General features: G+C 47.1%; 1 protein-coding gene across 1 annotated transcript in view; it reads right to left on the minus strand.

Annotated features, from left to right (window-relative positions):
• Positions 1-16,456, minus strand: part of LOC131591561 (collagen alpha-1(VII) chain-like) — an 81,274-nt gene that overhangs the window by 29,877 nt on the left and 34,941 nt on the right. Inside the window, exons 42-56 of the mRNA XM_058862374.1 lie at positions 16,027-16,089; positions 14,935-14,970; positions 14,216-14,260; positions 13,928-13,999; positions 12,405-12,458; positions 11,141-11,179; positions 10,931-10,966; positions 10,102-10,227; positions 9,425-9,541; positions 7,884-7,997; positions 3,871-3,978; positions 3,048-3,083; positions 1,666-1,704; positions 1,024-1,059; positions 150-185 (exon numbers count right to left, since the gene is read on the minus strand). Coding sequence (XP_058718357.1) covers positions 150-185; positions 1,024-1,059; positions 1,666-1,704; positions 3,048-3,083; positions 3,871-3,978; positions 7,884-7,997; positions 9,425-9,541; positions 10,102-10,227; positions 10,931-10,966; positions 11,141-11,179; positions 12,405-12,458; positions 13,928-13,999; positions 14,216-14,260; positions 14,935-14,970; positions 16,027-16,089 — 957 coding nt within the window. The remainder of the gene's footprint in view (positions 1-149; positions 186-1,023; positions 1,060-1,665; positions 1,705-3,047; positions 3,084-3,870; positions 3,979-7,883; positions 7,998-9,424; positions 9,542-10,101; positions 10,228-10,930; positions 10,967-11,140; positions 11,180-12,404; positions 12,459-13,927; positions 14,000-14,215; positions 14,261-14,934; positions 14,971-16,026; positions 16,090-16,456) is intronic.

The raw sequence follows: 16,456 nt of genomic DNA on the forward strand, positions 1-16,456 counted from the left end.
CATTCCTGTCCGTGTGATCCTCCTGGAATCTCATCCCAGTCCCCAGCCACACCTCAGGAGTGCCCTGGACACCGATCCCGAGGTGGGAAGGTGGGAGTTGGGAAAAGGAGGAAAAGCCACCCCTGGCTGGCACCAACTTTGTCCTTCACCTTTTGGCCTTCGTCCCCTCGGTCTCCTTTGGTGCCCTGGGGAATAAAGAGAAGATTCCGAGGTCATGGAATTGTCACCCCTGAGCAAGAGATTCCCAGGGATTCTTTGACTGGAATCAGTCAAATGGGGAGGGGGGGGAACTGGGAAAACGCCCACATTCCAAGGAATTCGGTGATGGGATGAGAGTGGACATCAAACCCCTCTCAGGTCATTGTCTGGGTGAGTGACATCAATCTCTACTTCAATTATTGGGGGTTTGGGCTAATTTTAATTGCTTTAAAATAATTAATTTCAGTTTTCAACCAGCAAAATAATTAATTTATATTCATTTGATTTAATTACTTTGGTATCGTGCACTGTTCTGTCCTATCCTGGGAGACTCAGCTTCTCTATAAGAAATAATTCTGATGAAGATTTTTTGTCAAATTATTGTTGTTGTTGTTATTATTATTATTATTACTATTAAACATATAACTATAAAATAATTATCATTATATAATTGTATATAATTATAATTACATTCTATAATTATAATATTATTAATATACTAATTATAAATTATAATATTGATATTCTTATTCTTATTAATAATAATGATGATAATGATGATAATGATAATAATGTTAATAATGATAATGATAATAATGATAATGATAATAATAATAATAATAATAATAATAATAATAATAATAATAATATCAATATTTTTGCTTTTCTGTCATTAATCCTGCTGGACAAAGGTTCATCTGCAGATCTGTAATTCCTTAGATTTAATCCATCGATATTCCCAGGGTTGGGACTGGATCCAGCCCCACCCGGGCTGCTCTTGGAGGAGATTCCCAAATAAACTTTGGAGCTGATTCCAGCACTCACCTTCTCTCCAGGCTCCCCCACGTCCCCAGGCTGTCCCTGCAAGACAAAATTCCCTTTCCAGCCACTTCTCTTCCCCCTCCTTTTCTCCCAGGATTCCACCCAAAATTCCCCACGGGATTCTTCCTTTTACCAACCCTCCCTTTCTCCTGAAATTCTGTGTTCCCCTACCCTGGATCTGCCACCTGCTCCCAATAAATTTTCACAGCCCAAAGTGGAAAATGAGGATTTTTGTGGCATTTTTTTCCCATCCCTATCCTCCTGCCAGGGCTGGATTTTCCTTGTCCATCCCATCTTTTCGTTCTCTTATCCAGCAGAAAACGAACATCGGGAATCCTCCCCTTGAACTTCCGGCATCATAGAACACAAAAAATTCCGTCATTTAGGCTGGAAAATTCCTCAAAAATCACTAAATCCAAACTCTGGATTTCGTATTTCCTCCTGAGCGTGGCAGATGTGTGGAAAAACCACTGGAATTTGGGAACAAAGCCCCCAGGAAGGTTTGGGGATAAAGGTGGGAATGTGCCAATCCCAGTTCCCATTGGACCCGATCCATGAGCATATTCCCAACTTTCCCTTTCCCTTTCCAGGCCCTCTCAGCAGAGGGAATTCCAGTTCCATCAGGCTGGAAAAGCCCATCCCTACCTTTTCTCCTTTGTCTCCACGGGCTCCAGGAGCTCCCATTTCTCCCTGGAAAACAACCAATCCCCAAAAAAATCAATCTCAAAAATTGATTATTCCCAGGAATTTTCCCTTCCCTCTTCGCACCGGGTGGGTGCTGCCCTCATCCCCGCTCCGGATTTTGGCAAATATCCATGGAGGAATCCCTGATTTCCAGCACTTGCATTCCCACAATGGATTGGGAATTACCCTGAACAGTGGGAATGCAGAGGGAAAACCAAAAATCCTGGAGCAAAGGCCAGCGAAAAGTGACAAATCGAGGGTTTCCCTATCCCAGGATACTGTGGATCTTAAAGAATTCCATGAATTTGAAGGAGACAGGAGGGATCCCAAACTGATTGAGGATTCCCAAAACACAAATCCCATGTTTGGATCAGCTCTGAAAGATTCCATCCTGGAATTTCTGCTCATCACCAATGGCAAAACTGTTGATTTCATCTTGGATTTCCTGATTTTTGCCTGCGACTCCTCAGTTTCCAAAGTGAGACAGCTCTGGGAAAATGGATCATTATCCCAGGAATCCGCAGTAAAAAAAATGGGATAACAGCACTGACCTTTGGGCCACGGGAGGAGGGATCTGCTGGGCCACTTCCCTCCTTCTGCCAGGAAAAAATGCACTGGGATGGGATCCATGGGATGGGATGGAATGGGATGGGATGGGTGGGATGGGATCCATGGGATGGGATCCATGGGATGGGATCCATGGGATGGGATTTCTGGGATGGGATCCATGAGATGGGATGGGATGGGATGGGATCCCTGGGATAGGATAGGGGGATGAGATCCATGGGATCCATGGGATGGGATCCCTGGGATGGGATCCCTGGGATGGGATCCCTGGGATGGGATGTGATCAGTGGGATGGGATCCATGGGATCACTGAATGGGACTGATGGGATGGGATCGATGGGATGGGATGGGATTGATGGGATGGGATTGATGGGATGGGATCCATGGGATCCCTGGGATGGGATTGATGGGATGGGATGGGATGGGATGGGATGGGATGGGATGGGATGGGATGGGATGGGATGGGATTCCTGGGATGGGATTCCTGGGATGGGATTCCTGGGATGGGATTCCTGGGATGGGATTCCTGGGATGGGATGGGATCCATGGGATGGGATCCATAAGATGGGATGGGATCCCTGGGATGGAATCGATGGGATGGAATTGATGGAATGGGATGTGATCAGTGGGATGGGATCCATGGGATGGGATCCACGGGATGGGATCCATGGGATCACTGGAATGGGACTGATGGGATGGGATTGATGGGATGGGCTGGGAGAAAGGAGCAGCTGTCTCCTCCCAGGGATAAGAGCAGGACTGAAGGAATTCCGTACCTTAATTCTCCTTGGATGATGAGGGCCTGGATATGCCTTGGATTAAAAAGAGGAGAGGGAAGCGTGAGAGCAGCTGGAAAAACTTTTCCTTGAGCCATGGAAAAGACACCTCTGAGGAATGGGAAGTGAGGAATGGGAAGTGGGGAATCCCAGAGGGAAGCTGGGGGTTTCCAGGGATCACCAGGATCCTTTGGAGGCCTCCAGGCTCCCGATCTGCTCCAGCCTGGATGGGACATCTGGGAGCTGCCAGGACCAAGGAATTCCTGAGCAATTCCTGAGGAATTCCAGCCTTTCCAGGTGTCCCATTTTAACCCTGAAATTTCTGGAAAAGATGTGGATGAGCTCAGCTCATTCCTCCTGGGAATGCAGGGTGAGGGTCACTCCCTGCTTTCAAATAAATCCATTCACGGGAAAATCATCCCGAATTTTCCATCCTTAATTTCTGGGAATGGGAATTTTTGCTCTTAAATTTTATAAAAATCAACTTTTTTTTTTTTTTTTTTCCCCCCATTTCTGGGATCTCCTGGTAAAGATCCCTGGAATGTCCAGGCATGTCAGGAATGGGCAGGTTTATCACCACCCCCACCGGGAAATATCTTCAACATTCCCAGGGGATTCCAGTGGTTCTGTTTTCCCCAAAAACCAGATTATTCTGTTCTCTAATTTCCCTGGATAAATTCATGGAGAAGGATCTGTTTGTCCATGAAAAATGGTTCCTGCAGCAGCTGTTTCCTGCTTTATTTATGGATATTTATCCCTAAATTTCCACATTCATTGTGTCTTTGCCCAGGTGGGAAAACAGGGATCCACTTCCATTGCTCACCGTGGATCCCGAGGGGAATTTCCGAGCTCCCGGAGCACCGGGGGGATGAGCTGGTGATGGAGCCTCCAGGGAAGGGGCACTGCTTCCTCCTGGATCACAGGGATGGCTCTGGAATGGGATCCTTGTGGGGTGTCCCTCATGCCCGGGAGATCTCCTGGATCTCTGCCTTGGGATCATGGAGCTGTTGTTGGAATTCCCATTTTCCTGCGGGAAGGGAAACACAGCGCCCCGATCTATGGACAAGGAATGGTTCAAAACCAACAGAGGAGAGAATTGGATTGGATGGGAGGAAAAAATTCCATCCCCAGGGAATGGGGAGTTTGGAATTCCTGGAAGTGTCCAAGGCCAGGTTGGAAGGGGCTTGGAACAACCTGGGATAGCAGAAGGTGTTCCCTGCCCACGGAACTGGATGGGCTTTAGGATCTGTCCTGACCCATTCTGTGATTCCATGAAGTTATAATCATAAAATAATAATAATAATAATAATAATAATAATAATAATAATAATAATAATAATAATAATAATAATAATAATAATAATAATAATAATAATACCACCAACAAACCAAAATGAGCTTTTCCAACCTTAAGAATTCCACGATTTTCAAAGGGATAAAACCCCACCTAAAATATTCCAACTTGGAATCCTGCCCTACTCCGGCCATTCCCAGGCAACTCCGTGTTTATTGTGCCTGGAGCATCCAATTGGAATAAACCATCAATGAATGCCAATTAATGGCCATATGTTAATCAGCCCCTCGCTGATAATTTGGAATATTTACGGCACACAAAGTAAAGAAAACAATTCCTGACCTGGCTCCTAAATTGTTCCTGCTTTTCCATAGCAGCAGGAGGAAATGATCCATTGGAAAAATGGGAATATTCCTATTGAGAATATTCCCAGCAATTCTTTCCTGAGCTGAATATTTTGGGAATATTTGGATCTGAAAGCAAAAATTGCATTTGTTTGCCATAAAAGCCTCAATCACTTCCAGGAGAATAAAAAGGAGAAGGAAAAATCAGGATGTGGTGCAGTTTTTTAGTGATATTCCCTTTTTTTTTTTTTTAGGAACAAAGATCTGGATCCACCTCCATTAATTTCACGGATTTTTGGATGGTTTAAGCAGGGAAAATAAATCCTAAACTTCCAGGGAATGTTGGTGAGTGCGAGCTCGGTGAGGTTTTCAGGGATGATCATCCCGTTTTCCTGGATTTTAACAAACCACAGGATAATTCCACCTCATGGATAATGAACACAGCAAATTTCTGGCTCACAAGGGAAAAAAAAAATCAACCCAATTTGGAGCCAATTAAAACTGGAATTCTTCATGGAAGAGGATGAGGGGAAAAGGGATAAAAGAGGGATGAAGGATACACTGGCAAGGGGAAAACCCATCCGGGGTGGGGTTTTTGGGATAAAAAAAATTTGGGGATAAAAAATTCTCCCAGAATCTGGGAGATTTTTGGGAAAATCTCCCAGAAATGGCACCGTGGGATGGCACCACCTGGATTTTCCCATCCCTCCTTCCCGGGCACTGCTCATTTCCCTGGGAATGGCTCTAAAATGCTCCACAAATCCTCGTGGAGGCGATTCCAGAGATTCCAGAGGTTGCCAAGACCTGGCTGAGGTTTGGAATGTTCCCTGGGATCCCATTTTCTGGGAAATTGCTGGAGGTAATGGGGCTCCATTAATTCCCTAATTCCTCTGTAATTTTGGCAGTTTCCTGCTCCAGGAATGAGGCATTTCCAAGAAAATCTGGGAGGCTGCTGCTTCCTCAAGGAAGGATTTGTCACTGGCAGGGGGGGAAAAAAAGGGGGGGGAAGGAAAAGAGGGAAGGGAGAAAAGGAGGGAAGAGAAAAATGGAAGTAGGAGGGAGAGGAAAAAAATATTCCTGCAAAAATGAAAGGGAAAAATAGAAAAAAAGTCAGGATTTCAGGGAGGAAAAGGGAGCAGTTGTGGGTTTATCCACATGGAGATGAGGGGGATTTATCCAAATTAACTCTGGAAAGAAATAATCCATGGGTGGAGGAGCAGGAATTTTTTGGGATGGTCCCGTAACCTCCATCCATGGATGAGCATCCAGCCCCGGACACGTGGATTTGGGATCACCCCGCTCTTCCCAGGAGCGACTTTGCTTCCAATTAATTCCTGCCAGGAATTGCTCCTCAGGGATGGAGCTCCTGGGTTGTTCCAGGCTCCGTGAACCTTGGAGCAGGTGGAAATTCGTGATTCCTGCTGCTGCTACTGGGAAAACAGGCAGGAAAAGCGGCAGGAAATCTGGCTCCATCCCTCCTTGGCATCTCCAGGGTGTGGGAGCTGCTCTTTCCCAGCTTCTGGAATCCGCTGTTCCCTTCCCATGAGGATAAATGGGATTTTACTCCGAATGCAAGCGAGGAAAACATCCTTGGGATGCCGATCCCGTCCTGCTGAGGGAGTTTGGAGTGTCCTAAAAAATCTGTGGGAATTGTTCTGTGTTTGTAAAGCTCCTGATAAAACGGGGATCACTGGAGGAGCTGCTGGAGCAAATCCAGAGGAATCCACTGAGCTGCTCCAGGGCTGGAGCCCCTCTGGAGCCAGGTTGGGAGAGCTGGGAATGTTCACCTGGAGAGGAGAAGGATCCAGGGAGAGCTCAGAGCTCCTTCCAGGACCTAAAAGGGCTCCAGAAGAGCTGGAGAGGGACTGGGGACAAGGCCTGGAGGGACAGGACACAGGGAATGGCTTCCACTGCCAGAGGGCAGGGATGGATGGGATCTGGGGAAGGAATTCCTGGCTGGGCTGGAATTCCCAGAGCAGCTGTGGCTGCCCCTGGATCCCTGGAATGTCCAAGGCCAGGTTGGACACTGGGGCTTGGAGCAGCCAGGGATGGTGGAAGATTCCCTGCCCGTGACAGGGGGATGGAATGGGATCATCCTTAAAATCCCTTCCCACCCAAACCATTCCATGATTCTAAAAACCGAGGGATTTGGGCTCCATCCTCTGTGGTTCTCCAGCTTAACCATTCCCAGGAGAGGGAATTGCTGCATCCAGGAGGAAAAGCAGAGCCCTGAGATGCTCTTGGCACATCCCGGCGTCTCCAGAGCCGCAGATCCCGCTCCAGGTTTTTGCGTTTGAGCCGGGAGCCCTCTCGTGGCTGCTGAGCCTTCGTGATTCCAGCTCCACGATTAACCCTGGAATTCATCATCCCAGGGCAGGGATAAAGGGATGGGAGCAGAAGGAAGAGTTCGGCAAACTGGATAAACCACAGCGGGATTTCCTGAAGTTCCACTTCCAGTTATTCCCGTCTTGCCATCCTTAAAAATATCCTTGCTGATGTTGTTCCCGCAGCTCCAAGGAAATATCCAAGGGATTTTTCCCTTCACTCTTTAAAGCTGCTGCTGTCCTGCTGCTGGGTGTTTCCAAGAATTCCACAGGGATACAATGTCCAAACCGGAGAGTGCTGGATTTGGAGCAAGATTTGGGAAGGGAACCTCTGCCCAGGAGTGCAGGAAAACAGAGGGAAATGGATCCTAGGGATCAGAGAAAATCTCCAAATTCCTGCCTAGGCCCTAAAATCCTCCTCTTTAAGTGAATCAGATGCTCCAGAGCACAGCAGGAATATCCTGGAATATTGGTGGAATATCCTGAGACTGTATCCATGAATTTCCATATCCATGGAAAGTGGGAAGGAAAAGGAAACTTCTTGTAGGAGGCATATTTTAAATTCCCTGTTTGGAGTCTGCATTATCTCCATTTTAAAAGTCTTGGAAATCATCAACTCTTCAATTATTCCAAACTGGAATAATACAAGTATGGCATGGCCAGTTGGGATCAGAAAAAATGGGATTATCCTGGTTTTCCCCCCAAAATTGTGGAATTAACCAACAAAACATTTCCCAAGGGATTTTTGTCACTCCCATCAGTCTCCTGCCCATTCCAGGAGCATTCCATATCTCCAGGGATATGGAGAAGCCACATCAGGATTAAGATTCGCATCCCAGTCCATCACTGGTCTGAAATCCTTGGAAAAACGTACCTGGCTGGTGTCCTGCTGGGATTCTCCTTCCAGCCTCTCCTCCAAGGGCTGGAGGAAATCCAGGGAATGGTTTTCCTGCAGATCTCCTGGATGTGGTGGGGGCACATCCAAGCCCTGCAGAGAAGGATGGATAAATGTTGATAAAATTCCATTAAATACTGGAAAAAATGGAAAAAACTGACAGCAGGACTCTTTCCCAGGCCCTGACACTGATCCATGCTGAAATCCTCTCTCTAATTTAATTTTCCACTGCAATAAAATAGAGGAAAAACTACAACATTCCAATGATCTGTCCAGTCAAGCTCTGGGAATTTTAACTCCTTTGCATCCATCCAATCAGCACCAATGGAAAAGGAAGGATTCCCTGAGGGATTAAGGGGTGCTCTGATGGTCCCAAATCCTTTCTTCCAGTTTGGGTTGGGCTCCCAAAGCTCAGCAGAGACAGTTTTGGGGTCTCTGTATCCCAAATCCCAGCTTTTGCTGGCTCCAGGGTTGTGTCTCTCGGTGCAAACCTCCCCTCTCAAGGCCCTAAAATGTCCTAATCCCGGTTGGAAAAATCTGGGAAAAACCTGAGGAGACGGGAGGAGCCTGGGGCTGAGAGTGGATGTCCTGTCCCACCTTGTCCAAGTCTCTGAGGAATTGGATCATCCTGATCCAGCCACAGAGGGAGATAAAACCCCAGGAGATGCCTCCTACAGGAAACCCAGCACGGAGAGAAGCCTTCAAATTGTGGATAAATTCCTAATTCCTATAAAGAGGAGCTGTTAATCAGGATGCAGGTGGCTGGGATTTGTCTGGTTACTCCAAATGAGGGCTCTGGAGTCACAGAATCATGGAATATCCTGAGTGGGAAGTGACCCACAGGGGTCATCCAGTCCCAGCTCCTGGGTCTGCCCAGGACATCCCAAAAATCCCACCCTGTCCCTGGGAGCGTTGTCCAAGCGCCCCTGGAGCTCCGGCAGTCCCAGCATGGACAATCCCAATCCATCCTGACAACGGGATTGGATCCATTCCTGCCAGGGCAGGAGACCCTCCACAGAATCCCAGGACAGGAAAGAATTCCAGGACCATAAAGTTCAAGCTGTGCCTGATCCCCACCTTGTCCCCAGCCCAGAGCTCTGAGTGTCACCTCCTGGTGCTCCTTGGACACCTCCAGGGATGGGAATTCCAAACCTCCCTGGGCACTTCCAGGGCCACCCTTTCCATGGGGAAATTCCTGCTGCTGCCCACCCTGAGGCTCCCCTGGCCCAGCCTGAGGCCGTTCCCTCTCCTCCTGTTCCCTGGGATAAGATCCCAAATCCCCCCCGGCTGTCCCCTCCTGGCAGGGAGTTGTGCAGAGCCAGAAATTCCCCCTGATCCCCCTTTTCTCCAGGCTGAGCCCCTTCCCAGCTCCCTCAGCCTCTCCTGGGGCTCCAGACCCTTCCCAGCTCCGTTCCCTGGACACCTCCATGTCCTCCCCGATTGGAAGAGCCCAGAGCCAGATGCAGTAAAACCCCAATTTCATCTTTCCTGCTCAGGGAACCCAAATTTCATCTTTTCACCTCAGGGAATCCTCCGGACAGCGGCACCTCCAGAGCCTCCAGCTCCAGGCTCTGTCCTTCTCCTGTCACCTCGGTGCCGGCCGGGACACGGTGGGAAGTGTCGGACACCAGCGGATCCTGCAACACCAAAACAAGGGATTGGTGTGACAGTGACAGCCCTGAGCTCCCAGGATCCACACCCGTGAGGAGCCGGATCCTGTGGCTTCATTCCAACCTTTCCCAACCTTCCAGCACACTCTGTCCCACTTGGTGACACTTCTGAGCCAAGATGGGGCAAGTGGGCAGCAATTCCTTGCTGGCCGCATTCAAACTTTCCTTCCAAGGAATCCTCATCCCTTCCTGGGATCACTTTTGCTGTCCACACCCTCCTCATTTTCCCTTTCAGCGCTCCCATCCCCACACCCACCACCCAAAAGCTCCCAGAGGGCACGAGGACACCTTGGTGGCTTTGGGAACAGTTTCTATGGACAACAAAGCTTGACTGATTCCTTCATTCCCACTAAAAAAATGAATGTTTTGTATCCTTTTATCCCAAACATCCCAGATCCCGGTGCCAGGCGTGGCCTCTCCCGAGCCACCCGCTCGAGGACAGAGGTGACCCTGCCACCTCAGGTGGCTCATTCCCATCTCCCTCGTTCCCTGGAGATCTGTCACCCCCGGCAGGTGACACTACTCACGGTGACAGGCACGGCTGCCTGGTTTTCCCTGGAAGTTTTGCTCGTCCTGGAGCCACCCCGGTGCCACAGGAGCTCATCCAGCCCATCCCGCAGGATCGCGTTGGAGAGGTCCCTCAGCAGCGCCAGCTGGAACCGGAGCACACCAGTGAGGCAGCCCAGTGCCACCCTCCTGTCCCCAGGACGTGACAATCCAAGAGCAGCCACCCCAAAACAAGGAATGACGGATTCCCAGGGGCTCACAGGGCAGGGATGGTTTAAATTCAGGTTTGGGATCAAGGAGCTGATCCATGGGTCTCTCCTAAATAAAAACCCCACATTTGTGGCCTTTCGGAACTTTCAGAACTTAAAAAAGAGGGAGAGTGGCTTTTCCCATGGGAATATGGGGATATGACAAGAGGGAAGGGTTTGAAACTGAATGAGGATTTGGGTTGGATATTGGGAAGGAATTTTTTGGCTGTGAGGGTGAGGAGGAGCTGGAACAGAATTCCCAGAGAAGCTACGACTGCTCCTGGATCCCTGGAAGTGTCCAAGGCCAGGCTGGATGGGGTTTGGAGCAACCTGGGATGGTGGAAGGTGTTGAGGTTGGAATTAGAGGGGCTTTAGGGTCCTAGTGTCACTGTCACAGAGGCCTCAAAGCCACCACCCACCCCATAAAACGGCAGCAAAAAACCTGTCCCAGAAGTATTTAAATACAACCTGGAAAAGGAAATGGAATGAACCTTCCTGGGATTGCTGGGGGAGCAAATGTCACCTCCAGGATTCCAGAGGGAAGAGATGGAAAAGCCAAATTACAACCCCTGGCCAGAAGGAAGGACAAAGGATCTCCTACCTTGATCCCGTACGCCTCAAAAAGCTTCTCCAGGTCCTGCAAAGGGGAAAAAAATGGTCCCAACTTCTCCCCCTCTGCTCTCCAGGAGGTTTCTCCTGGAGGTGGCTGATGGCCAAGGGGACACACATTGGGTCCCCTCTGCCATCCCAACCCAGACAGAGAGGGAGGCGCTTCCAACATTCACATGGTCTTTAATTTTGATTTATTTACCTTCATTTCCACTCCTTTTCCTGGCGGGCCTGGTTCTCCCTTGGAATAAACAAGATTGGCTCATTAATTCCATCATTTCCATGAGGAGCAAGAAGAGGAAGGGGAGTAATCCCATATCTGGCCCTTCATCTGCCACCAGCCCGCTCCGTAATCCCGGATAAATCCCATTTAGGGGTTTGAATCCCACCCTGCTCCATAGGCTCCCTCCCTCCTCCACTGGGCACAGGCACAGCTGGATTTTGTAGGGAAAGCCTGGCCCATGAGCAGCATCCAAGTGAGGTTTGGACCAGAGCTTTGCTCCATCCCCTTCTCCACCTCCTGGCCACAAATGTGTGGAAAAGGGAAGATTCCTGAGGTCCCTCAGTGCCACCGGTGCCACCAGTGCAGAGGACACCAATGAGGTGATGGCCAAGGTGTCCCCGAGGTTGGTGGTCCCTTCTGGAGGTGGCCACGGTGCTGCTGGCCCCACACGTGGCTGGGTCCAACATCTCCAGTGGGATGGGCTCCCACAGCGATGGAATTCCATCTCCAGGTGAGAGATCTTGGATCGTGAGCAGATGAAATCATGGATGAGCTGCAGGGGTTTAGGAAGTCCAGCCTGGAGGCTCCTGGGGTGAGGAACATCTGCTGAGGTGGGGCTGACCTGCCTCTCTGAGGGGCTTCATTTCACTGAAATCTGGCTTCTGCATCAACAGATTCCGGTGGAATGAAGGGCACCAGGAAGGCCCCGATGGCATCTCCAGCCAAGGTGCGCCAGGGAGAATTTGGGATGCACGTCCCCTGGATAAATCGCTGCTTTTCCAAAGGTCTGGATCTCGTGGCAACCAGGAAATCTCCCTGTCCCCACTGGTGCTGCTTCCTGCAGAACCTCTCCATTAAGGTTAATGGAGAATGTCTCCACTAAGGAAGGAGCTGTTCCCACATCTAAAGATCTCCGATGTGTGGGATCTGAAGCAATTCCTCCTTCCGCCCCTTTCCATGCGCTCTCCAGCTTGCAGGAGGAGGAGAGGAAGGAACAATCTGTGAACATTCCAGAAATTTATCCCGTTTGACTCCTGAAGAACATTCTTCTTCCAAAAGAAGCTCTGTGGAGATGTGGGACCACGGCCACGGCGCAACCACCAATTCCCGAGCCCATCCCAGGAGCTCTGCTTTGAAATCTCAAAATTTTTGGGGGGCCAGAGGAGACCTGAATTGGGTTTTCCTCCCCTCTGATCTGCCCAAGGTGGTGGCACCACCACAAAAATGTGGATTCATGACCTACCTTTGGACCTGGGGGTCCTCTTTCACCTCTCAGGCCGTCCTTCCCAGGATCTCCCTGAAAACCAGCAGGAATGTGTGAGCTCCCCTCTAAAATTCCCATTTCCTGGGAGCTGATCCCAAACTAACGCCACCTTTTCCAGAGGGACCAACCAACCCCTTCTTGTGTCTCCCTAATTCCCATTTTTAAGTTCAATTTGGAGCAATTCTGCTCTTCACTTGAAGCTTGACCTTCAGAAGGGCTCAGGTTCCTGGGAGCTTTCCTGCTTTTCCTTTTTTCCCTTGCTATCCCACCTAGAACAATGGAATTACCTCACGTGCAACCCAAATTTTGCTTTTATTTCCCTGCCACCGCATCTTGGCTGAGGAAGCAACACCATTTCTTTGGGAAAGCCTGGGATGGATCTGTTTTGGATCCATGGGGATATTTCCTGCAGCTTTTCTCCCAATCCCATTTTTCCTGTGACTCAGGACACGAGTCCTGTGAGGTAAATCAGGAATCTGGCAGGAATGGCTGCAAAGGATCCATTCAAAGACACCCTTTGGACCTCTGGGAATGAGTTTTCCCTCCCAGCACAGCAAAATTTCTTGGGAATTGCTGCTGTCGCTGTTCTGCCTCGTGTTCTTCCCCGTCCCCGCAGAATAAACAGCAAGAATAAATAAAATTCAAAATAAATTAAATAAACTAAATAATTCAATAAAATAAATTCAATAAAGTAAATTAAATAATTAAAGAAAGTAAATTAAATAATTCAATTACAATTTTAAACTCCCAATTCTTGTTAATATGGACACAGGGAGAAGGGTGGAAGAGGGAGAGGAGCTGCTTTGATATTTTTGGGAATCTCCTAGATCAGATTTAGGTAAAGTCATGAGAAACTTGGTAATATTTTCCCTGATTTTTTTTTTTTTCCTGTGGGGATGAAAAAAGGATGGAGTGAATCCATCTCTGCTGGATCTATCCATGCTGGATCCATCCAACCCCAATCTGAAGAAATAAATATTATTTATTTATAATGCTGGGAATAAACATAAATAAATATAAATTTATTTATATATAAATATATATAATATATAAATATATTATATATAAAATAAATTATAAAATATATTATATTATTAAATATATTATATTTAAATTATTAAATATATTATATTAATATTATATAAATATTTTATTATAAATATTTATATTATAAATATTTATATTATGAATATTTAATATTATATTATAAATATAATAAATATTTATATTATATAAATAAAATTATATATAAAATAAATATATAAATATAAATATAATATTATTTTTATGTAATAAAATTACATAATTATTTTTATGTAATTACATAATTATTATTTTTATGTAATTACATAATTACATAATTATTTTTATGTAATATATAATATATTCATATAATATATATATATAATATATATATATTATATATATATAATATTATATATTATATAACTAAATTTCCCAAAATCCACCCTCTCCCGGCTGCTCCTTCAGGGATTCCTTACATCCTTTCCAGGTTCTCCCGGATCTCCTTTCATTCCCTGCTCTCCAGGTCGTCCTGGAAGTCCAGGAGGACCCTGCAAGAAGAGATTGAGAGAGAAAAAAAATCACAAACCGAGCCCGAGCAGCAGCTCAGAAAAGGAAAACAGCAAGGAAAATATTATTTTTCCCCACAGGAAAGGAATATTTGGAAGTGGATATTTGGACATTGGGATGGAGAGGGGGAACAGAGCAGCCCCACCACTCTGCAGGGCAGGAAATGATAATAATAGTGAGAAAAATGGAATTATTACCCTGATTCCTCTCACTCCTGGCTCTCCAGGGACTCCAGCTTCTCCCTAAAAGAGAGGAGCAGCTTTCCAAATGTTTTCCCATCAAGTGATAGGAATTTTGTTGCACTTAAACCTGGAGGAAAGGGTTTAAAGGGAGAGAACCGAGTCCATCAAACATTCCAGGGGCTCTAATGGAGATGAAATCTCTTTAGCCCTGCTTAATGCTTGGAAAATGGGGATAGAGGCAGGTTTTGGGATATCTGGGATGTCTTAAATTCGGGATGGTGTTTTACAGCGTTCCCACAAATGAGGAGAAAGGGGCACAAGGTGTGGGGTGACTGGAATATTGAAAGTTAGGAGTAGGATGAGGTGGTTGCCATCAAATTCCACCGTTCTGAGCTCCAGGAATTGGACTGGATGATCCTGGTGGGTCCCTTCCAATTCAGGATATTCTGGGATTCCATTCATGGCACTCTGTTTTCAGCATCTCCCAGGAAAAAAAAACCCAAAAAAAACCCAAAAACCAGTTTAGTTATTTTTTTGGCTTTTGCATTCCAGACTTTTGGAATGTGAAATCCAAGATAAAAGAAAGGTGAGGAGGATTCTCCACAGCCTCACTTAAGGAGAAATAAACAGGAAATAAAATGAACAGGACATTTTACAAAAATTTTACAAAAAACTTCAGGACAAATCCAAAGGTTTCATTTTCCAGCTGCTTCCTCGGGAAGGGATGGGATCACCTCGGTCCCAGAGGAGCCTTTCCTCCCTGGTTCTCCCTCCAACGCAAAAGTCCTCTGGGTTTTCCCAAGTTTTCCCCCATCATTTCCTTGGTAGAAAACTCTTCACTGACTGTGGTCAGGAGAGATTTCCCAGGAGAAAAGTTGGGAATTCATGGGAGGCTGGGAGGAGACAGAGCCAGGACAGATGACCCAAACTGACCAGAGGGATATTCCAGATCCGGTGAAGTCAAGCTCAATGGATAAAAATCCAGTTTTCCAGAAGCCAGTCAGGATGTTTTTGTGAGGGGCCACCTGGTTTTTGCGAGGAGCTCTCTTGTTTTTTGCGACGAGCCATCTTGGTTTTGTGAGGAGCCACCTAAGTTTTGTGAGGGGCCATTTTGTTTTTGTGAGGAGCCATCTTGTTTTTCCGAGGGGCCATTGTGTTTTTCTGAGGAGCCATTTTGTTTTTCTGAGGGGCCACCTCATTTGATCCCAAGAAGGAACTCTAAATAGGGCTCCTATTCCATTTCCAGGGATCAACCCAGCTCTCAGAGCTGAGGAAAGCTCTTCATTGGGGTCAGAAGAAACTTCTGGAAGCTTCTTCTGATGTTTTTGTGAGGGCCCACCTTGTTTGGCCCCAAGAGGGAATTATTTGGGCAGTTCTGTGAGGAGCAGAGAGCTGGGCTCCATAATTTTATGGATCCTTTCCAAGTTGAGATCATTTGAGGCCCAGAACCAGAAGTGAACCTCTCAGGGCTGGTGTGGCTGCACCTCGTGCTAAATCCACATCAAGCTGATGTGACTCAGTGACAAAAATCCTGATCAAAGAATCCTGGAATCATTTGGGTTGGAAGGGACCTTAAAGCCCATCCAGTGCCACCCTCTGCCATGGGCAGGGACACCTCCCACTATCCCAGGCTGCTCCAAGCCCTGTCCAAGCTGGCCTTGGACACTTCCAGGGATCCAGGGGCAGCCACAGCTGCTCTGGGAACTGATGTTGGATAACAAGGAAGAAAAGTTGTCCCTTGTTTGCCATTGCAGGGCAGAGCTGGGGCTGTTGGTTGGTCCCGAGGGATCAGCAGCTCCATCCCCCTGGATCCTGCCTTTACTCACATCTTTTCCTCTCAGCCCAGCCTCTCCTGGTTTGCCAGGGAATCCTGGTTCACCTCTCTCCCCCTAAAGGAAACAAGATGTGTCACATTCCTATCCTGCATTCCAGAGCCCTCCCACACTGAGGGGCAGATTCCAACAGCACATTCATGATCATGGAATAGCTTCCACAATCCTGGATGAAGTTTGGGCTCGGAGCATTTACCCTGCACTAGGAATGGCTGGGATTGCAGGATTTGTATTATTCATATCTAGTTTATTTTGATTTATTTAATAATATATATTTATAGTATTTCAATTTATTTAATTATAGTATTATTATTTTTGCAGGGTTATTGGGCTGGAAAGCATCCAGCTCTAACCTGATCTATCCAGATTCCACAGCCATCCCTGGAATTCACTCAGGACAGAATCTCCTGAGGTTCTCCACCTC

This window comes from Poecile atricapillus, chromosome W, assembly GCF_030490865.1.
Source record: "Poecile atricapillus isolate bPoeAtr1 chromosome W, bPoeAtr1.hap1, whole genome shotgun sequence".
NCBI classification, from domain to species: Eukaryota; Metazoa; Chordata; class Aves; order Passeriformes; family Paridae; genus Poecile; species Poecile atricapillus.